The sequence below is a fragment of the Benincasa hispida genome, chromosome 1 (assembly GCF_009727055.1).
Source record: "Benincasa hispida cultivar B227 chromosome 1, ASM972705v1, whole genome shotgun sequence".
Taxonomy (NCBI): Eukaryota; Viridiplantae; Streptophyta; class Magnoliopsida; order Cucurbitales; family Cucurbitaceae; genus Benincasa; species Benincasa hispida.
This window is the reverse complement of record NC_052349.1, coordinates 68681057-68704398: the sequence shown is the minus strand read 5'-3', so window position 1 is coordinate 68704398 and position 23342 is coordinate 68681057. Positions and strand designations below refer to the sequence as shown.

The 23342-nt window shown below is 35.1% G+C and overlaps 1 protein-coding gene across 3 annotated transcripts in view; it reads right to left on the bottom strand.

Annotated features, from left to right (window-relative positions):
- Positions 1-2798: 2798 nt before the first annotated feature.
- The window catches only part of LOC120085775 (isoleucine--tRNA ligase, cytoplasmic), a 29651-nt gene continuing 9107 nt past the window's right edge, over positions 2799-23342 (bottom strand). Inside the window, exons 8-28 of one of the 3 annotated variants that reach the window (XM_039042146.1) lie at positions 22485-22582; positions 21941-22019; positions 21045-21203; positions 20558-20647; positions 18647-18780; positions 17471-17630; positions 17040-17123; positions 16661-16873; positions 16246-16371; positions 15331-15468; positions 14499-14602; positions 14351-14414; positions 14049-14137; positions 13834-13975; positions 13143-13206; positions 12996-13063; positions 5135-5257; positions 4970-5035; positions 3840-3951; positions 3681-3772; positions 2799-3118 (exon numbers count right to left, since the gene is read on the bottom strand). In XM_039042146.1, coding sequence (XP_038898074.1) covers positions 3014-3118; positions 3681-3772; positions 3840-3951; positions 4970-5035; positions 5135-5257; positions 12996-13063; positions 13143-13206; positions 13834-13975; positions 14049-14137; positions 14351-14414; positions 14499-14602; positions 15331-15468; positions 16246-16371; positions 16661-16873; positions 17040-17123; positions 17471-17630; positions 18647-18780; positions 20558-20647; positions 21045-21203; positions 21941-22019; positions 22485-22582 — 2310 coding nt within the window. In that variant the 3' untranslated portion in view covers positions 2799-3013. Of the gene's footprint in view, positions 3119-3680; positions 3773-3839; positions 3952-4969; positions 5036-5134; positions 5258-9134; positions 10491-12995; positions 13064-13142; positions 13207-13833; positions 13976-14048; positions 14138-14350; positions 14415-14498; positions 14603-15330; positions 15469-16245; positions 16372-16660; positions 16874-17039; positions 17124-17470; positions 17631-18646; positions 18781-20557; positions 20648-21044; positions 21204-21940; positions 22020-22484; positions 22583-23342 lie in introns of those variants that run through there. The other 2 variants (XM_039042064.1, XM_039041998.1) reach the window with 2 other exon arrangements.

Below are 23342 nucleotides of genomic sequence, written 5' to 3'. Positions count from 1 at the left end.
TGAGTGCTGCCACTGCTGGTTTATTTTAGATTTAAGATGAATTAGGGATTTTGATTTTTGAGGGGTTTTCGTAGCAAGTAGTAAAAAGAAAGCCAAAAGCTCAAAAGAAAATATTTAATATTTTGGAAAAAGGAAAGAGGAGAGGAAAATATTTTTGGGCTATTTTTTTGATTGCCGGCTTTTGGGCTTTTTCATTTTGGATCTTTCTATATATATTTATAAATATAAGTTTATAAAACTTATATATATATAATATATATATATATTCGGGGTCGGGGATTAATTGGGGTCGGAGTCAGGGCGGGCATACTATCCCGTCCCCGCCCCTCTCGGATGGGGCCCCGAATAAATTCCCCGGTTTGACCCCATCCCGTCAAACCAGGGAATCCCCGACCCGAACGGAGCGGGTCCCTACAGGGTTTTTTGCCAACCCTATGTGCGTGCGTACGTGTGTGCATGAGTGTGTGTAACGTAGGTGATGACTAAATTGTAAATAGCCACCGATATTAGTGAAAATAGAAAGACTAATATAGGTCTTTTTTTTGTAAAAAAAAATGAAATGTTTAAGGCAATAACGTAATATGTGTCTATTCTTTAGGCCTTTTATATAGAAAATTCCTTAAAAATATACATTTAATCATTCAAATTCATTTTAATGTTTGATTATGCACTTTCATGTCACCAAATTATTTTGGAATGACTTTGAACATGACAAAAGTTATCTTAATCATTCAAAATGACTCTCATACTTATCTTAAAAGACTATCTAGAAATTTGTGCAAGGTTAAATATCAAAACTTGATGAGAAAATGACTAAATTTTAAATTCACTTTTTCTTTTTTAATAAATTTTTAAATTCACACTTAACCACTACCTACAAGATATTGAGAAAGCGCAACCAGTAAGAGGACAAAATATATTGATCGACAAGGTTCATTGTTGACTTATGATGTTCACGTTTATCAAATTAAGAATATGCTACGGAAATTATCAGAAATAGCACCTTAAACATTTTATCTTTTAAAATTAACATGTTTTTTTGAAAAATCGTTAAACTAGTTTTTTTCAATGGATCTTGAACAAGATCGACCATCAAAATTTAATTCTTTAAAAAAAAAAAAACACTTTTTCTAACTTATCAGTTGTTTTGACACTTTTGAGTCTTTCTCGATACATGTTAGAGAGATTAAACGCTAAGATTCTAGTTTTTTTTTCTAAATATTAGGTAATCTATCTAAATCTTATACCAAATCTTATATATTTTCAAATTTTTCCGAATCCGAATATCTTTACCGAATATTATATTTAATTCTTATGTACTTTTAGGTCAATTTTTGTGTCCGCCATTATATGAATTTCTAAATTTCCAAATGAATTTACCAATTAGACTTTTTCAGATGGATAATTGCATTTTGATTTTTAGATTTTGGGGAATATTAAATTTTGCAAAAAAAAAAAAAAAAAAAAAAAAAAAAAAAAAAAAAGAAGAAGAAGAGGTAAGAGATGGAAAATAATAAAATCTCAATATTAATCTACCCAAGAGTTCACCGATCTTGGTGTTAATCTGCCTGAGATTCATACCGAGATTTTATATATTTTCTATATTTTACTTTTAAAAAAAATAATAATCTTCTCAAACATTTAAACAAATTTTCAAAAAGTATGTTAGTTTTGTAAGATGAAAACTTAAAATGTTATTTCTGACCAACATTGATATTGCTGTTAATGAAACTAACAAATCCAACTGTCAGCATAACGGACCTTCAAAATTCCTGAACCCTAAACATAACAAAACAAGCAGCTGTATCTATGCCAAGTATCGACTTTGTTGAACTTATTCCAAAATAACACAAGAAACATACTGAAACCTATTTAGTGTAATATATATACACTATATTCTATATATATACACACATTTTTTTACCTTGTAAGAGTACTTCTGAAGTAATACTGAAACTATTATCAAAATGAATTCTTACAAAATCAATTAAATCCATGTGTGATATTGAAATTGCATCATGTTCATATTAGGGATAGTTTGGTTTGATCGTCAATCAATATCATATATTTCCTAACAATGATCACTATTAGCTTATTTTAATTAACCAAATCATTATGTAAACTAAAATCCCATTTGATAACTATTTAGACTCCGTTTGATAACTATTTCATTTTTTATTTTTGTTTTTGAAAATTAAGTCTATATCATCTATATTTCTTACAATGATCTACATCTTTCTTATATACAATGGTTGAATTTTTATCTAAATTCCAAAAGCAAAAACTTTTTGAAAACATCTTTCTTAGTAATAAAAAAATGACTTGATTTTTTAAATCATTGATGAAAAGTAGATAACAAATAAAAAAAATTTGATGACAAAAGTAATGTCCCTAGACTTAATTTTCAAAAACAAAAATAAAAAACAAATTGATTACCAAACGGATTCTTCCTTGTTTTTTCTTTTTAAAATTAAACACATCTCCCATCTCTGATCATTTTAAGCACAATGTTTAAATTCTTAACCAAATTCCAAAAACAAAAAATAAGTCTTTAAAAGCAACAATTTTTTTTTCAAAATTCGATTGATTTTTTAAACTATTGATAAAAAATAAATCACAAAGAAAGAAAATTGTAGGTAGAAAAGTATCTATAACCTTAATTTTCAAAAACAAACAAAAACAAAAACCAAATAGTTACCAAACATGACCTAAACTATTGATAAAACTAAAACTAATATAGATGATCAGTACAAAACTACTCAGAACAATTTATTTACAACTACATTGTAAACGTATCATATATAAGAATTGTTTTAATTTAAACAAGAATCACTCACATTTTTTAAAAATGAGTATATAGTCCTTGAGATTTTAATACAAAACTGCGCCCTAAACTTTGGCAGGCATGTAATGTTAAGTTGGGGGATTTAATTCTATCCCATATGAAAAAGAAGAAGAAAAAAAAAAGTGCTAAAAATGGGTAATTAATATGCAAAAGTATACAAAAATGAGTTTAAGAAGCTTTGGCCTTCAAAAACTGGTCGCCGGCCGTCAAGAAAACGTGCTCTCCCAATAACACCTCCACGCTCGGCTGCCCATCTATGAAATCAACCCTAATCTGTTTTCACCCAAAGCCAAGGTCAAAAGTGTTCAATAGATTCCATTCTTTTTTTTTCCTCCCCTAAACAATTTAATAAACATATATAAAAAAAAATATTTCATCATTTTTTCCTACTTACAAAAAGCTAAAAAAAGTATCTTTTATTTAAAAGACGACACAAATTAAGAGAAATAACACATTTTTTAATACAAGGACGATTAAACGATTACACCCGGACAAATTAGATCTTTTAATTCATGCTTTTAACAATAATTTTAGGAGTTTAAATACTAATATGGCCCTTATAAGCCTTTTGGTTCATTCTAGTCCCCTTTGGTTTTTGTACTTTTTCTTTTTCTTTTTTTTTTTTTTTTTTGCACGTTGGTCCTTGAACTTTAAGAAATGGGCTGTTTTGGTCCCTAAATAAAAATAAAAAATGAAAGAACCAAAATCTAATTTTAGAAGCTTTTCTAAGTTCTCGTTCTTTCCTATTCCCATTAAAATTGAAGAGATACAGTTTCACTTAACAATAAGTGTATGACGTAAAGATCTGATAAACAAGTTGGACAAGAGCACAAACCTTGCCATTTCCAGAGGAGAACTCAGACTTCAAGTTGGTGAGATCTCTTGATAATAAGTAAACTTCAAGTGCTCGGGCGAACTTCTCGTTACCTAAAATCGTTCCACGGGTATGAGTGACAGCATGCGAGAGAGAGAGAGAGAGAGATACTGCATGTACCTTCATATAAAGCAGTTATGGCATCTGAATTGAATGCCAGTGCCGGTCTGGCCAAGATAATAGAAAATGAAATCCCGGCTACGTTATGGAAGCTTTCTTCAGCAAGCGTGACCTGCAAATTTCACAATACAGCAACCTCATATAATCAACATGCTGGATATGCAAGCATACAGTACCAGAGAGCAAACATGGGTGGAGTGAATATTACAAAAATAACCAGCCCCTTCATGTTTAGCGTAAGCACTCCAATTATGGGGAACAAAGGTACAAAACTCCAATTTAAAGATTCAAACACAAGATAACTCAGTGGGTCACTTGGTGCATCCACGAGCTACTGAAAAATGAAAACGTTGTATAAATCGAAGTACTTTAAAAATAAAATAAAATAAAATAATGTTAAATTGTAAATTTAGAAAGAAATTAGTTTTTATGGTTTATAATTAGAATCTAGTTCCTATGATTTTGGATGATAAAAAGTTATCATGTCCGCTTCCTTCCCATAATAATTCACCTATTCTAATAACCAAAAAAAAACAAAAAACAAAATTTGAATGATACTTTATTGAGAGCTAAATTGGCTAAGGGTATGTGACATGATTATAATGGAAAACTGGCATCTTTTTTTAATGACCAAATGAAATTCATTGAGGAGTCCTTTAGGAACGGCAATAATTGGCCTAAATATGTCCTTGCATACTCTCAATCCAAGCAGGATAGAAGTAACTACTTTCAATTTTTCTCATATAATAGAAGGATCTCATATCTTTACTTCGATTTCTAGAAGTAACTCTTCCGAGGGTCCAACCGTCTTCAAACTATAGGAACTATTTATGAGGTTTTATTAAACAATAGGGACTAAATTTTAAGTATTCAAACCGTAGAAAGACTATTTATGAGGTTTTATCAAACCATAGAGACTAAGCTCTAACATTTAATACTATTTGAATTAAATTTTAACTTTCACCAAACCATAGGGAGCAAATTTATAATTTAACCTTAAAAAATGCATTATAAAACAGCATCAAACATTGAAACTATTGATAATTTCAAACAAATAAAGGGAATAACGCCAATAGTATTACAATTTACTAAAACGGGCAACATGATATACATTAAGAGATGCAACGTACCGCATATGAAGGCAACACAGTAGACGGCAGCAGCGGGGAACCAATTGCCTCGCTTATGTATAGTTCCTATCCAATGAATGCATCTCAGTTAGCCATGGAATGAGGACACTTAAGATGTAAAGTAGGTAAGATGATAGTTCCAAAAATAGGCAACTTGCTACTGACCTGTGCACGTAATACTCTCTGCGCTACCGATATATCCTCATCTTGTGATTTAAAATACACCTCTACTGTGTCAGTAGGTTCAAGGGCAGCTTTCTTCCTCAACTTCTGGATTCTATTAACAATCTAAAATGGATAAACTAGTTAGCTAGGATACAACAGAATTCATACGGACTTGGACTACGGATAAATTCAACTACAATCCAACTTTTTCTCTAAATAGGAAATATAAATTCATGTTCAAAAAAATATAAAAGCCCTCCTCAAGTTAGCAAGAAGATATAAATTCATTATTTAAGGGGAAAAAAATAATAAAACAAGTTCCCAGAATATTTTCACTTTCGAAAGAATTACAGAGTAATTGAATGAAAGACCCATTAATATTTCCAGGTAAAAATGTTGTAATGTTCTAACAGTCTCGCGAATACCAACAACTGAAGGGCAGCAAATGGCAAATAGCCAAATACATAAACGTTAGGTTAAATTACACAAAATGCCTTTGAACTTTAGCCTGTGTTTCAAAAATACCCTTGTTTTTTCAAAGTTCAAAAATACCCTCCACAATTCAAAACATTTAAGAAATGCCCTAGAATTATAATTCCACAAGGAGAGTAAATGAAAATGTAGATGTGACTAGAAACCCGTTAACAGCAGTTTACATGGAAGGCTTTAGTAATGCAGGATTAAATAATGTCGTGGCAGGGCTCCTTCTAAGCAATAAAAAACAGCAGTGTTTAGGCAGTATCGGCATAAAAACAGAAGGCTAAAGAGGCTTTGTGCCCTTGCAGCATCACTGACAGCTAGCGTGGTCCAATCGTTTGATTCTCGACCTCTTAATCGCTGCACCCCACAGACCTGCAATTCGCCAACCATTTGAACCATACTAGAGTCGATGAAGTTGATAATTCTCGTCCGAATAACAATCCAGTTTCGATTTCAAAGCCTTGACCAAACCATTGTGTGACAAGAACCAATGAGAAACCACTTCGGACAAAACAGAGAAATAAATGAAATAAGCCATAGACTGAGCTCACTCAACAATTGAATGACACTTAATCGGTGGTGGAGATACGGAAGAGATTTTTTGAATGAGAAACAATTTTATTGATAAATGACATGGAGTTAAAACTCGACCACCTAATGGTCAATTACAAACAAAAAAAAAAAAAAAAAAAAAAAAAAAAAAGGGAAGAAGAAGATGAAGAAGAAGAAACTCTCCAATTGGAGATTAAGAAAAACTGGATTAAATAAGAAAAGCAGAGTGGAGATGGGGAAGAGGTTGAGGCCAAAACCTTCTTGAATCTCAGGTATAAATCATGCCTCCAGCTATGGATCTGTCAACAAATTATTACAAAAATACTGAAACGAATCCATCCCATTTACACACCCTTTGTCTGTAAATATATTCCGTCCTTATTTGCATGAATATCCCTTGGAGAGTGCTTACTTACCTTACAAGTTACAAGTAATACCCCTCTATACATACATGCTGCTGTTTTCTCTGTTTCACGGCTTATTATTTACTGGAGGGGGAGCCAAAGGCAAACACGTAGCCGAAGAGTTGGTAGAAGAGGTAACCATCAGCGGCATGAAGAACATTAGTGAGCAATGAACATGATTATTATGGCTTTAACATAAATACAGCTTTATTGTTTGAATGGAATTGGAGATTTCTTAAGGAGCAGGACTCTTTATGGTGCAAAATTGTTAAAAGCATTCATGGAGTTGATCCACATCTTTGGCACACTTCGGGTAAGCTTGGTTTAAGTTTGAGAAGTCCATGGATCAGCATCTCAAGGACTTGAGTCAATTTGGCCCCATTGCAAAGTTTAAGCTTGGTAATGGAAGGGATATCTTTTTTGGACAGATTCATGGTGTTCTGATATTCCTTTCAAGGTTTGCTTTCCTAAGCTTCTTGGCATTGCTTCTTCTCCAAAAGGCAGTGTCAATGATCATTGGGATTGGGTTGTCGGTTCTTGGAACCTTTTATTCCGTAGGTGGCTAAAAGAAGAGAAGATTGTTGAATTTCAGCAGCTGCTGTGTAAAATTGAGGGCACTAGAATTTCTTCTTTACCAGATTCGAGATTATGGTCTTTGGATGCTTCATGAAGGTACTCGGTGAAATCTTTGTCAAAATATTTGATTGCTTTTACTCTTCTTCTACAGGTGATGTACGAAGTCCTTGGGAAATCAAAAGGTCCCAAAAGAATCAAAATTTTGAATTGGATTCTGCTTTATGGCTCACTTAATTGCTCTTTGTTGAAAATAAAAGAAAGAAAGAAACACAAGATTTACGTGAAAAAACCCTAGATCAGGGAGAGAAAACCACGATAGAGACTGATTTTTATTATTAATTCAAATACACAAAGTATAAGAGAATAGGCCAAATAAATAGACTAGTGGGAAGCCCTAGGATACATACAATTACTAAAATACCCCTAGGGTTACAAGCTGTTTTTCGACACTCCCCCTCAAGTTGAAGCGTAAATATCAATAAGGCCCAACTTGCTGACACAGTAATCAAAGCTTTGTCTCAGTAACCCTTTTATGAGAACATCTGCAATTTGCTGATTTGAGGGAACATAAGGAATGCATATACTTCCGTTGTCAAGTCTTTCCTTGATGAAGTGTCGGTCGATCTCAACGTGTTTTGTTCTGTCATGCTGTACAGGATTATTTGCAATACTAATTGCGGCCTTATTATCACAAAACAGTTTCATTGGGAGCTCATTGTCTTGATGAAGATCTGACAACACTTTCATCAACCAAATTTCTTCACATATCCCTAAACTCATGGCTCGATACTCAACTTCCGCACTACTTCTGGCCACAACTCCTTGTTTCTTGCTCCTCCAGGTCACCAAATTACCCCAAATAAATGTGCAATACCCAGATGTTGATTTTTTATCAACAACAGACCCTGCCCAATCAGAATCAATGTAGGCTTCAATGCATCGTTTATCAGACTTCTTGAACATTAACCCCCTTACCTGGTGTACTTTTCAGATATCGTAGGATGCGCTCAACTGTTGTCATGTGTTCCTCACAAAGGGCCTGCATAAACTAACTGACAACACTCACTGCATGTGAAATATCGGGTCTCGTATGAGATAAGTATATCAATTTTCCAACTAACCACTGATACCTTTCTTTATTGACCAGAACACTGTTACTAGTATTGCTAAGCTTTGAATTATATTCAACCGGGGTGTCAGCAGGTTTGCACCCAGTCATTCGTGTTTCAATTAGGAGATCAACCGTGTATTTCCGTTGGGACACTGAGATTCCATCCCTTGACCGGGCTACTTCCATTCCGAGAAAGTATTTTAACTTTCCAAGGTTTTTAATTTCAAAATCTTTGGCCATTCTTATTTTGAGTTTTACAATTTCATCATCATCATCACCGGAGAGCACAATATCGTCAATGTACATAATGAGAACTGCAACATTCCCTGAAGTTGACTTTGTAAACAGTGTGTGATCTGAGTGCTCTTGGGTATACCCTTGTCCTTTGACAAAGGTGGCAAATCTATCAAACCAGGCTCTCAGAGACTGTTTCAACCCATATAGCGACTTTCTCGGCCAGTAGACTCGCTATTTGAACTGATCTTCAAACTCGGGAGGAGGATTCATGTAGACTTCCTCCTCAAGTTCTCCATTGAGAAAGGCATTCTTTACATCCAGTTGATGCAGAGGTCAATCTTTATTAACTGCAACTGATAGCAATATTCAGATAGTATTGAGTTTAGCTACGGGAGAGAACGTCTCGAGGTAATCTACCCCAAAGGTTTGAGTAAACCCTTTGGCAACTAACCTGACCTTGTATCGATCAACAGTCTCATCTGACTTGTACTTTATAGTGAAAACCCATTTGCATCCAACTGTCTTGTGTTCTTTGGGTAGGATCACCTGGTCCCACGATCCATTTTTCTCCAGAGCCCTCATCTCCTCCATAACAGCATTATCTCTAGTATCACTCACATTTTCTAGAGTTGTGTCTGAATCGTCATTCACTGTCGTCTTCCCATCTGCTATAGTGGTGTTGTTAGCACATTTTCCTCCTTTTTCCTCTCTACACTCGTTAGTCTCAGTACAAGTATCAATCTTATTAATTTCAAGAATACACGTACCTGATGTCAGGTTTGACTCATGACCGGAGCCGGAGATGCAACAGGTGACGTTGCTTCCTTCCTGGGATTTTTCCTATAGTATGTTATCCATGGGACTTGATTAGTAGGGAAGATAGGACCGACATGTTCGGGGATAGGAAATGACTCTAAGAGAACTGTATATATGCACCAGTTAGTCTCTTTACTAGATGTCTCCCCTTGAAGATAGCTAACAGGGAAGAAGGGTTGATCTTCAAGGAAGGTGATATCCATGGAAACAAAATATTTGCGAGAGGATGGGTGGTAACATTTATACCCACGCTGATGGAGTGGATACCCAACAAAGATGCATTTTTTAGCACCGGAGGTAAATTTCGTGTGGTTTGGACCATAGGAGTGAACAAAGGCAACACAGCCAAAAACTCAAAGTGGTACATCGGAGACTAAACGAGTAGTAGGATAGGACTCTTTCAAACAGTCTAATGGGTTTTAAAAGTTGAGGACTCAGGAAGGCATTCGATTGATTAAGTGAGCAGCAGTAAAGATGGCATCACCCCATAAGTAAAACGGGAGTGAAGTGGATAGCATTAAGGACCTGGCAACTTCCACCAAATGACGATTTTCCCTCTCGGCTACCCCATTTTGCTGGGGAGTGTAAGCACACGAACTCTGGTGGATAATCTATTTGGATGCAAGGAACTCCTGGAAGGAAACATTAAGAATTCCCGCCCATTGTCACTTCTCAAAATACCAATCTTGACGTTAAACTGGGTTTCCACAATGGCATAAAATTGTTGGAATATATATAACACCTCGAACTTATCAATGAGAAGAAAGACCCAAGTAAGCCGAGTGTGGTCATCTATAAAAGTGACAAACCAACGTTTCCCTATGGAGGTTATGGTTAGTGAGGGACCCCAAACATTACTGTGGACTAAGGTGAAGGGTTTGGATGGTTTATAGGGCTGAGAGTGGAAGGAGACACGGCTCTGTTTGATACGAATACACACTTCACACTTTAAAGAAGACATATTAATATTGCGAAATAAATGCAAAAATAAGTATTTCATGTATTGAAAGTTTGGATGTCCTAAGCAATAATGCCATAACAGAAAATCATTCTCAGAGTTAGAAAAATTTAAGGAGACAAGGCTAGTCCTATAATCATTCCTAGAGGAAGCATCATCAATCACGAAGTAGAGTCCTCCATCGTGCCGGGCAGTACCAATTGTCGTCCCCGAGCTCAAATCCTGAAATAAAATAGAGTCGGGTGAAAATACTGCCTGACAATTCAGATCTCTTGTATTCTTACTGATGGATAACAAATTATATGAAATTTTAGGAACATGCAAAACATCCCGCAAAACCAAACCCTCAAACGGAGATAAATGTCATTTTCCTACAACAAGCGCGAACGACCCATCTGCAATCCTAATTCGTTCATTACCAGCACTTGGATAATATGAGAGAAACTGATCAAAGGTACCAGTAAGTCAACAATCCAAGGTTTTTTTTACCGTTAACACTAATAAGACCAAAAGACTGTATATTGCCTGACTAGGCAATGGTACTGATTCCAATCGTACTCAGGCTGGTCGTACTGTCTGCTGAAGGAAACCTAGGTAGGGTATTTGTAGTGGGTAAAAAAAGGAAAGAATTTACCGGGTTTTCAGAGTATACTGGTATGTTGGCCGAGAAATCTGGTTGAGGATTTGTGCCAAAAGCCGTTTCTAAATCTGAAATCTGCATTCGAAGATAAGCCAACCATCGTCGGATATCATCAGGGCATTGGGCCAAACCACCATGATTTGGCGCGGCTAGAAACGAAGCTTCGACTGATGACTGAATGTGGGAAGAATCAGCTGTGTATGCTGGAATCGAGTCGCCGGCGGAAGAAGTCACGAATTGGTCGGGTCAGATCGTCGGATCGAGTCGCTGAGGTTGAATATCTCAGATCGGCCCTCGGGTCGACTGTGACTGGGAAAAATAGGAAGGAGCGATCGGGTCGTGCGGCATTACCAGCGCAGACGAAGGGTTCGGCGGCATCGCATCGGCGCGGCTCGACACGATCGCGCGTCTGTCGAGCGAACCCTCGGTCTGAAACGACGTCGTTTTGCCCTGCGGCAGCTGGATCGCGCGTTCCTGACCTTCGAACGAGACCTCGGTCTGGAACGAGGTCGTTACTCCCTGCAGCGGCTGGCATTAGCTGCGGTAAGGCGGCTTGGAGATATTCTTTCACAGCCGCTTGGATGACAGCTTTCATGTCCGCTAGGGTTTCGTCACCAAGCTCTGATACCATGTTGAAAATAAAAGGAAGAAAGAAACACAAGATTTACGTGGAAAACCCTAGATCAGGGAGAAAAAACCACGATAGAGACTAATTTTTATTATTAATTCTGATACACAAACTACAAGAGAATAGGCCAAATAAATAGACTAGTGGGAAGCCCTAGGGTACATACAATTACTAAAATACCCCTAAGGTTACAAGCTGTTTTTCGACACTCTTTTACTTTGCAACATAAGATGCGGAGTTAACACATCTTTCAGCCTCAATTTATCCCTCGTGTTTAGCCAATTGAGAAGATTTACAGCATTTGTTATTTGATAGTTCTTTCTCAAGAAATTGCTAGTGGAACTTATTTTCTAACTTCGGTTAGTTGTGGGTTTTGGGGAACAATATAAAGGATAATATTTCACATCTTTTGGTTGGTCCTTCTCTACCTTCTAGAGCTCAGATTTTATAGTCAAATGCAAAGCTTTGGTTTCTGAGATTTGGTTTGAACGTAATCAGAGAATTTTCCATGATAATTACAAGAATCAGATGGGGTTCAGTTCGTCTTTTAGCTTCTTCTTGGAGTTCGCAATCCAAGTTCTTTGACGATTATTCTATTCAGGATATTTACTTTTATTTTTTTTCTATATAATCAAATATTTTAGATCTATTGTAATCTCTGAAATCTCGTTTTATATTGGATATGATAAGGGTGCTATGGATGTGTCAACTTAGTTGAGATATCCAGGTGCATCTCCTAATTCTCAGTGGTTTATTTGGTTCACGTCTCTTTGTATTTTAAGCTTTGCTCTTTTCATTATATCAATGAAAAGTTATGTTTTCATTTCAAAAAAAAAAAAAAAAGATTATTATGGTTTTTTTGGCACAAAGGGATTGAGGTTGCATGGAGAGTTGAAGTAGGCAAAGAAAAAGAGGAAGGTGTTGTCGAGGGCCTTTTTGGAGTTGGAGAAGTTGAAGATGGTGGTGAATTGGTTGCAGATGAAATTTGCAGCATGGTATTGAGGCTGAAGCATTGTGAGAGTTTGGCAGTGCAAATTGCAGATCCCTGAACTGAATCCATTGGGTTCAAAGTTAAGAGTGGAAGATGAAAGGTGTGGATGCAAAGAGACATCATGCCAACTCAATGGATTTATTGAGACATTATCTCATGTTTCGACGTAATTCAGATAGTCATTAGTAAGTTGAGCCAGGTATACTTTCAGCCTCTCCTTCTAATGGAATTTTTCTTGAAGTGCATTTTTGAAATATTTAGAAAGGTGAAGGGTTATTGAAACTTTTAAGAGAATAGGAGTAGTTTTTAAACAAAGGCCAAAGTTTAGGGGTATTTTATGTAATTTAACTAAGTGTGATGCATCTTCATATTAAAACAACTAACCCAAACACATTTACTCAATGAAGAGTTTACTTCATGATCATAATATATCACATATAGAGATCAAGCACGGAACATGCAAGATACCTCACGAGCGACACCAGCCTCAAATAGAGATTCATCTGGTCGTAAATCCAAAATCACTAGTACATCACCTAAAATGAAGCAAAAGCAAATAGTGAGATTTAAGACCATTAGACGGTTAAATAACATTGATTTCTTAACATTTCTCACCATCACCAGCAGCATCAATTTCCTTGTCCGTCATACCATCAGGTCGTCTGAAATCCCGGACAACCTTAAGACAACAGTGAATTTTAGGGTATGTTAGAAATTAGTATGACTTGATTAGTTTTTGAAAAGAAAAACAACTAACGGTTGAAAAATATGGCACTCCCCGCAAAAGCACAGACCAACATGATAACCAACTACACCACAACACCCGATGCCTCAATTCCACCACGATAGCATGAGAAAGAAAAGGTACATTACCAACAGCAAGATTGCCTGACAAATTGGATTCTTAATATCCCATATGTCTAGAGACCTAAAACATCATCTTTCATGATTTGGTTTACAACTTGCAATTTTCTTCCGTAATAATATGATCAAGGGCCGAGGACATATGGGTAATGAAAGTGTGAACCACTTCCAAGAAGCTCAGTTAAGAGAAATCGAAGTTTTCCTTGAGAAAACAAACATGCCTCTATAGAATAGCACAAGAGGCCTTTCTTAGCCTTAAGGGTACAGAGTTAACAACAAAGCTCACAAAAATAGCAAAACATATATCTACCCCCACAGGCACATGCATACAAATCCACCTATAATTCGACCTCGTGAACAGACATATTACTCAATCCAGGATCATATAGTACATTCTATAAAGTATGGACAAAATTACTGCCTTCAAAGTGAAAGCAGATACCTTTATTTCAGATAACCTTAAACAATGAGTAGCAATTGTAACTTCTCCCACTTTCTCAAAAGCCAAGATGTCTTCCTGTGACATTGCTTTGACTTCTTTTGCCACGACTCCCATAGCTTTTCCAAGACGCTTTCCCAACACACTAGAAGAGAATAATCATATTCTAACATCCGGACAAAGAGAAGAAAAATGTTTCAAATGGGAGTTTTTCATACCTAAAATCTGGCTCAGCGCGGAGGGATGCGTACTTCAATGTATCATCGCATGTGATAAGAGATCTTATATTTAATTCCTCAAGAACATACTGCAGGACAATTAGGCAAGATAAACAATAAGAAATTTAACTAAGAACAAAAAGATAATATTAAGCATAAAAATAATAAAACATGAAACAAAAGGTGCAAGTGAATAGCACAAATATTTATGATACAATAATAATAATTGGAAATCAAAAAGAGTTACGAACACTAAGACATGCCTCAAGTAAATATGATAATAGCTTTCAGGATATAGATACCTCTCTTAACTTTCCGGCTATGTCATCAAGAAAATCTTTATCAGAATGAACCACTATCATTTCTCTGATGAGATTACAGAATTAGATATGGGAAAAAGAAAAACTATAATAAAATCAGCAAGACGCAGAAATATATGCATCTACAAACCTCAAAGGTGCTTTAAGAGGTTTGTTATGACGCTCCCGAATGTTGCGAGCAAGATCAATAATTGTCATCATCCTTGTAACACTTTCTTCAATTCTTTCACCTCTCTAAGTTCGCATTCAATAAGGTGTATCAAATATCATAAAGTGAGAAATGGATATATAAGAAACATCAACAGGCATATATTCAAAATGAGAGAGAAAATACAGTCTAGAGGACGGGAGTAGAGGAGACCCCTTCCCAAAAAACTACACCAAAAGAACCTGCCAATTGCTAATAATCATCAACAAGCTGTAATAATAAGAGATCTGGATGAAGTTAGAAAAATATGCAATCGTGATGAATAAAAATTCAGCTCAAGGTAGGCTGTGGGCTTTTCGCTGACATGGATCTTTGCCAGTAATCATAAAAGATAAAAAAGAGGCTCAAAATTCAGTATATGATTTTGGAAGCGTGCATGAAGAGCTTAATGTTAATCCATAGTTTGCCAAGTTTCATGATATTGCATCATTTAATAGAGATTTTCATTAAAAAAAAAACAAAAAAAATACAAAAATATGAACAAGAGAATGAAAGCATACAAACAATTGAACCTCTTAAAGTATGACAAGGCTTTCTCATTTTAGAAAAAGATTAAATTAAAAATGAGAGGGTTACAAAATTGCTCAATTCTTTTGCTACAATTTACAAAGTACAAACACCAAATACAGACCCCCTTCCTCTCGTAGTATATACTAAACACTAGACAGGCAGTTACACCTTGCCACCCAGGAAATAATTTCCAAAAATGAAATTACAAGTAATATAGCATATAAATTTTGTCGATAATAAATACCTTTCCTCCTTCTTGAGGATAAGAACAGTAATGAATGCTTTCCTCTGACCCATCAGAAACTTTCCGCAAGTTTTGATATAAAACTTCAGTGAAAAATGGTGTAAATGGAGCCATGACCTTACAAGATGTTAAAAGAACCTGAAGGCACAATATATTGCGTGATCAGAATGAAATAGAAACTAAAATGAACAAGGAAATAACAGATTGACAGCTAAGAAGAAAAAAAAGAATACAATATTACATTCAAAAGAGTGTTTCAACAATAATTCACATTAAACAAAAAATATTTTTGCATTAACCAAAAAAATGCATTAAACAAGATATTCATTTAAAAGATAATGACACTTCCCATAAAATCTAAAGAATTAAGACGTTCCAGTACATAAACATACAACATAGTACTCAAATTTGAACAAAAATAAAGAAGCCAAGCACATCAACCAAACATCTTAAAACCATAATATATGTCTGTATATAAGAAGAACGAACTCTACAATTTAGATTGTAAAATAATACCACCCAAACTCTATCCTCAAATATAAAGGGAATTGTATCATTAATGTTTCTCGTCTTTAACTAACTTGTCTACTTAAAAATGACCAAGATTCATCTTATATCTATTGGATTTCTCACAAAGTGAGCAGCTTTAGTCCGTCTAAGTCTTTAATAAGATGAGTGGCTCGCCCTTCTACATCTTATTTAACATGGAGCACATAAGCAGTAATGAAAATGGCATTTTTGTTTTACACTAACACGTCATGTATAGATCTCCCCTTAATTTACAGCCATGCCAACAGAAATACAGAAACAGAAAAGTTCACGAACCACATATGCAGATTTGTACACTACCATAATGTTGATAGTTATAAGAATCATCAATCAGTTAAGTAAATAGAGGAAAAAGAAGTACCATACATGGTACAGAGTAGAGAGTGCTATCCTGCAGTCTTCTTCCCCAGTACGGCCTTTTAGTCTCTTGCGATTGAACCTCACATAAATATTTGTAAGGTTGTCAAGGAACTTTAGAAGATATGGAACTACCTGTCGTATTGTGAGCACAATTGATGATGAAAAGTGTTCAACAAATGAGAAAGTCCAAAATTTAAAATTTTGTTTTTTTATTAAAAGAGAGAGACAGGGAGAAAGAAGAGAAAAGGAACAAAATTTACACGTATTAACAGAAATCTAAAACAAGCACTGAGGTGTTATTATGCATAGGCCTTAATTTTAATCTAAACTCATAACAATCATGAAGACATATATTCTGATAACCGATCAGTCATATCCAAGAAAAGATAGTAGCCATATACATCATTGAAAAGTCCCTAACCGTGTAGAGTCGGTAGCCATCCATTTCTTTCCTGACAAAATAAACTAAACTCTGGGTGGCAGAGTTTATCCATTGGTCAAGCACATTGAACGATTTTTGAAGAGTGGCTTGATCCACGGGAGAAAATGGTGCAAACCCCTCAATCTCAAGCCTCTTGGCATTCTGAACAAGGAATCTATATGCATTGTACCATGGCAGGAAAACATCCCTGACCTGTGAACAGTCCAATAAAGCCGAAGTTTAAAAAATATGGGGAAAAGTGTAGAAAACGGGTCTCACAAAAGCATTTCATGAAGTAAAATCAAAGTCAATGAAAACATGTGCCCAAGTGGTGCACTGAGAATACTTGATACAACGTAAAATATCAGTAAAGACTCACAACACCAAAAACACCCTCCTTCTTGAATCGCAAAGTCTCCGCACGTACAACTGGAGAATTTATAAGATATAATCTCAGAGCATCCTGCATGACGAAAACAGTCACCAACCTTCATAAAATAGTAACCACAATTAATTGAAAAGAAAGTTCAATGATTCTGATGCTCTTTTTTGTTTATTTATTTTGGAAGAAAGAAGAAACATAATTTCATTGGTTGAATGAAATTGTACACAAAGGAAGGAAGGGCCTTCCAACCACCCTAAGTGGAATACAAAAACTTCTCCACCAAGCAATGAGGTTTGTGATACTTTAGTCTTTAAAAGCATTTGTATATTTAAACCACTCTTGCTTTCGATGTCATCAGAATAATGAAAAGTGAAGTCTGAGAAATACAAGATAAGTAAGAAACATAGATATAATACAGAACTTACAGCTCCATAATCATTTATGATTTCCATTGGTGAAGGATAATTTTTCAACCTTTTACTCATCTTCTTACCATCCTCAGCAAGCACAAGGCCATTACAAATAAGGTTTCTAAATGCAGGCTTCCCAAATAAAGCAGTAGATAGAACCATGAGAGTGTAGAACCTGCAGAAGTAAAGAGAAAATATTAGAGAGAGAGAGATTCCCAAGATTCCACAAATATAAACCAAATTTTAGAGAGAGAGAAAGTGTAGGCGTCTGTTTCTTAACTCATTGTGGACAACGAAAACCATGAACTTCAACCACATACATATTACTCATTGTGAACAATGAAAACCATGAACTTCTTAACCATATACGCATACACAAAGTCAAAGACAAAAAACAAAAAATAATTAAAAAATAACAACAACAACAACATATTAGAATATGCACCAACCCCTTTCTAATCAAATAACCCAAGGGCAAGGGTAGCAGTGGAAGGCCGAGTATGGTCGATGGAGGTTGGAGCCAGCAGTGGTCGAAGAAGACTGAGACAGAAGCCAGAGGATAGATGACGATCGCAGAAGGTGGGGGGAGAGAGAGAGGGAGGAGGGGGGATTACACCTTAAAGAGGCGGCCAAGGGTGGTGACAGAAGGCCAAGGATGGACGACGGTGGTTGGAGTCGGCGGTGGACAGAGAAGTTGGGAGGTGGAAGACAAAACGACTAGTTAACTTACTCGTTTATAAATTGGTTTGAGATTATTTCCATTCAATCATTATGTTGCTTAATACTTTCGTGATATGATTTATCAACACACAATTATGTTACTATAACTATCTCATAATGTATATAATTATTTCCATGTGTTAAAAATATTGGTGGAAAAAATTTGCAGTAGATTAATATCCTATATCTTTAAACATCAAAACTTTCATACCATGCTCGTATTGTGTCTGCTTCCTCAAATCAATAAAATAAGTCATCAATTTTCCAACCAAAAAAAAAAAAGAAGCAATCAATTTCAAAAAGAATCATATCAACATTCACTCCTACACATGTATTTGAAATTTTCACTGCTAAATACAATCCAACTAATGATTTACAACTCAAATAACCGGAAAACATTTATGCAACTTAACACATTCATATTTTGGAAATATGAATGGTAAAAGAGACTGCAAACATCAAGGAACTTACCATCCACGAGTTTGATCAAGCCCTTCTGCCACAAAGTGCCCAGGAAAGTTCTTCTCAAAATGTTCAACGTTTTCGAATGGATAATGAATATAAGCATATGGCATAGACCCACTCTCGAACCAGCAATCAAACACCTGCAGTCAAGATGAGGGAACAAATAAATAATACTGCAAATATAAACACTATACGGAATTAAATGTTTTTGGTTAAAATACTATTTTTTATGAAAACATATGAATAATTTCATTGATGGGATGAAATTACAAAAGAGCACAAAAGTCGTGACAGAGATTACATAATACTATGCATATTTATTTTGCTTTCATCAAGGGAAAAAATAAAAGAATGTACACGCACATAAAAACAAAAAGAGCAACAAATGGAGCCCATCAAACGAAGACAATGACTCCAATCCAAAAGGATGATTATCGAGATTTTTTGTCAGATAAGCCCAAACCGAGGCATTGGGTCTAATCACCTCCATAACTCTCCCACAGACTTCTCATTCTCTAACCATCTACACAAATTTCACGATTTCTCTTGGAAGGCAAACCCCCCATATAATAGCAGAAAGATAAACAGGCCTGCCAAAGGATTTTCACCTAAGTCACAATAATTCCTAATCACACTCACGGCCAAGTTACTAATTCCTCGTCCTCCTCCACGTAGATTCCCTTTATACCCTCTGCTCCACCCTCCTTTTCTTATTCCTTCTAGACCTAAGAAGCACAGACACGGATACAGATACGATATTATATGACGATACGCCAATTTCTAAAAAACTAAGATACAGATACGTTGAAGATACATTATTATATAGATGTGTGTGTATATATATATGATAATGCCCAATTAATTGTTATAATACTTATTTTACGTTAGATTACAATAGATTCAAGAAGAGAGTGAAGACTTGAAAAAAAAATCCAATAATGTTGAGGGGTGGTTGAGCGACTAGAGCAGAAGGTAAGAAAGAAGTAGAGGATGAAGATTGAAGAATGAAGTTGAGGATGAAGAGGGCGTGAAGCATGACTTAGATAGTGAGGGAGAAGAAAAGAATGAAGATTTAATTACGTTTCAAGACTTTTAATGTTTTTATCATTTTTAATTTTATTTTGTTTTGGATTGCTCGATTTAAGTAGACTTTTATGTTTGGTTAAAATCACTTTTGTCATTTTCAAAATTACCGTGGAACATGTTTAATCCTTCAAAACTAATTTTGATGATATGAAATTTGCATTTAAAAGTGTAAAATTGAAAACTAAATTAATTTTGAGTAACTAAAAGTGTGTTTTTTGAGTGATTTTAAAAATGAAAAAAGTGATTTTGATGATTTTAAATCATTCCGAAACACATTTAAATAAAATGGGTTGTGGGTTGGGCTTTTTAAGTGGTTGGGCTTTTTAAGTGGTTGGGCTTAAATTTAGGGGGAAAGAAAAACCCAATATATCCCCTTCACATATCTAGAAGCAGATACGCGTATCTGAAAATTAAATAAAAAAAAAAAAAAATCAAATACTTCAAATCATGTATCAGATACGTATCTGCCATGTATCTGGATGTATCCGTATCTGATACGTATCTAATACCGATTCTCTGCACAATTAGAAGTATTTGTGCTTCCTAGTTCTACTAGTTCTAGATAAATAATCAAATGTGTTGGCTTCTAATCATCTCTCTATGTGAGAAAATTTGAAAACTACAAGTTCTAAACAATACAAAACAGTAAAATCAAAAGTCATTGATTCTTAAAGTAAAATAAAAATGTAAAGCGGCCAAAGACAAAATAAAAATAAAACTAAAAATCTTAACTTTCATAGTTCCAAAAAAAAAAAGCAAAAAATGCCAGTATTGACTGATTTCTCAACCAGAAAAATAATATTTAAGAGAAACGAGATTAAGTAGTCTTACATCATCTACCCTCCGAAGCACACCGTATTCAGGACCTCGTTTGGAGGGAATAGTAATATGATCAATCTTGTGACGATGCAGATCAAACACCTGAAAGATCGAAAACAGAAGATTTCCACAAATAACGCTCAAGTATTTACAAGCAGTTTCCACCAGAACATGGAAACCAAGCCATTTCATAATACATGAGGTGATGAGGGTCACCAAGCCATTTCGTAATATTTTTTGCGTTAGAAGACGTCAATTTATTTTCTTCTCCATGGTAGGAGGGGATCATGTCCTCACTCCTCTAACATGGAAACCAGACAGTTTAATAAAGAGAATTAAAACTCACTGTAAACCATTTAACTTATTATGGTTGAGCTAAAAGCACCCCACACATAATAAACAATTCGATAAAGAGAAATAAAACTCACTGTAAATGGTCGCCCCCGACCTAAAGCAATATATTTGCAGATAACAAAAGCTGGGAAATAAAGAGCGAGACCTTAACACCAGAAAGCTTTTCAAGTTTCTCAATTGAGTCCATGACCAGTATTTCCTCCCCATCCTCGCTAACCCAGACAGGGAGAGGTGTTCCCCAAAATCTACTTCGACTGACAGCCCAATCTCTTGCATTCTCTAGCCAATTATGGAATCTTTTCTCCTGCAATTTGACATTAACAAATAAAGATGAAGCTAAAATAGATCTCACGATCCATGAAACCGTTCATTTTCACATCAGCACTTCGTTTTCTCAATCCAAGTACATTTCAGGACTCAATTGCAGAGTTCTAAAATGTTTGTATCTTCAAGCTACGAAAAGAAAGAAAGAAAGAGGGGGAACAAAAAGAAAAAAAGCTCAATGCTTGAGAGTGTATATAAAACATGGAAATTTTTCATGATAGTTCTCTTTCTCAGAAGCATAGTTATATCGATGCACTCGAATTTAATTTTAAGGGGAAAAAAACGAAAGAGAGCCCACAAAAAAGAAGGCGAACTACAAAAAGGCCGTCCAACCAAGTAAAATAAGTTCTAACAAATAACCAAAAATAAGATTCGCCACAAAATCCCACAGAAGCATAGGTATATTAATATGAAAAATAAATTTACATTAAGATACTTCTTCAAAATATATATACACACACATATGCATACATATATATATACGCTCTGTGTGTGTAAAGAACCATCCCAAAGTTCTAAAATACTTAACGTCAAGGATGTTATTTCTTCATGGCAACAAGAAACTTCTATCAATCTTATATATCTTGATTCATATCATACTACCACCTTTTACACCATGCATAAAAATCAACCCCGTCCAACCTTACCCATACATACTTGTTCAGATAGAGGGAAATATGAGTATTTAAGAGAAGAGTTTAGCATAAAATATAAAACCTTCACGAAGTCAGGCACCCAATAAGTCTTCTCGTTGTTTTCTAGTAATTTCTCCTTTAGTTTCTCGACTCGGACAAACCTAAAGAAAGAGAAGTCTAATTGGTTAGAATAGTAACAGTAGGAGGAAAACAAACAAAAAAAATCACAAGTGATTATTTATATATGTCAGCATTCAAGAATGAATATCTGATAAGAAAAAGGTGAACTGTATATAGAAAGAGAAAAATAGCAATATAAGCACTATAATCAAGTGCAAATTTAAAATTCAATAATAGTAACCCTTGGAACACAATAGAAGTGGCATCTACTATTACAAGGGTTTTCTTTTTAAAGAACAAGCTATAAAACGAATATTTCATTATTTCTTTGCCATTTTAAGAATACTCTCTTAGCATTAACTGGGCGCAAAGTGTGAACCAAACCCAACTGAACTCTTCATTTATTCAGGGGGTGGGAGGTAAACAGTTGCAGTGTCAAAATGTACACGTGCACAAAAACAAAAACACCAATAAAAGATTTCAAAATAGATAATAGATGGACTTGCCAGCTTGGGACAGCCCTGTAGATAAGGGGAGTATCAGATCTCCAGCAGAAAGGGTAAGAATGGGTAAAGCTTCCTGATTTAACAAGCCTCCCTTGTGCCTGAAACAGAAGATTTCTGACTAATAATGCACGTCCAAAATAAAATAATAAAGAATTTTACGAGATTCCAACATACTATTATTTCAGGTAGATTTTTCCCCCTCTCATTTACACTTCCCTCATCCAAAAGCAACAAAGAAGATCAACAAAAATATAAAATTACAGAGTGAAAACATAATTGTCAAGTAGATACATCCTCAAGGATAAAGCTATAGGATATAATTAGAAACTCTTTTTGCTTGTGAGCTATGAACCAAAGAATCAACCTAAACTCCAAGAATTGGATATTCACCCATCGGTTACAAGTTCAAGATCCAAACATTATTCTATTCTTCTATTAGTGAAAAGTTTGTTTCTTTATCAAAAAATAGTTCATGTTGCAAACAAGAACGAAGGCCAAATTGTGAATTCAAGCTCCATTTTGAATTCAAATTGTGAATTCAAGCTATAGGATATAATTAGAAACTCTTTTTACTTGTGAGATATAAACCAAAGAATCAACCTAAACTCCAAGATTTGGATATTCACCCATCGGTTACAAGTTCAAGATCCAAACATTATTCTATTCTTCTATTAGTGAAAAGTTTGTTTCTTTATCAAAAAAGAGTTCATGTTGCAAACAAGAACGAAGGCCAAATTGTGAATTCAAGCTCCATTTTGAATGCTCCAAGCTTATCAAGATTTCATCAAAGAGTTGCAAATTTACAAGGGTTTTCATATCACATAGAAAGATATTGGGATGCTATACCTACATGTAATG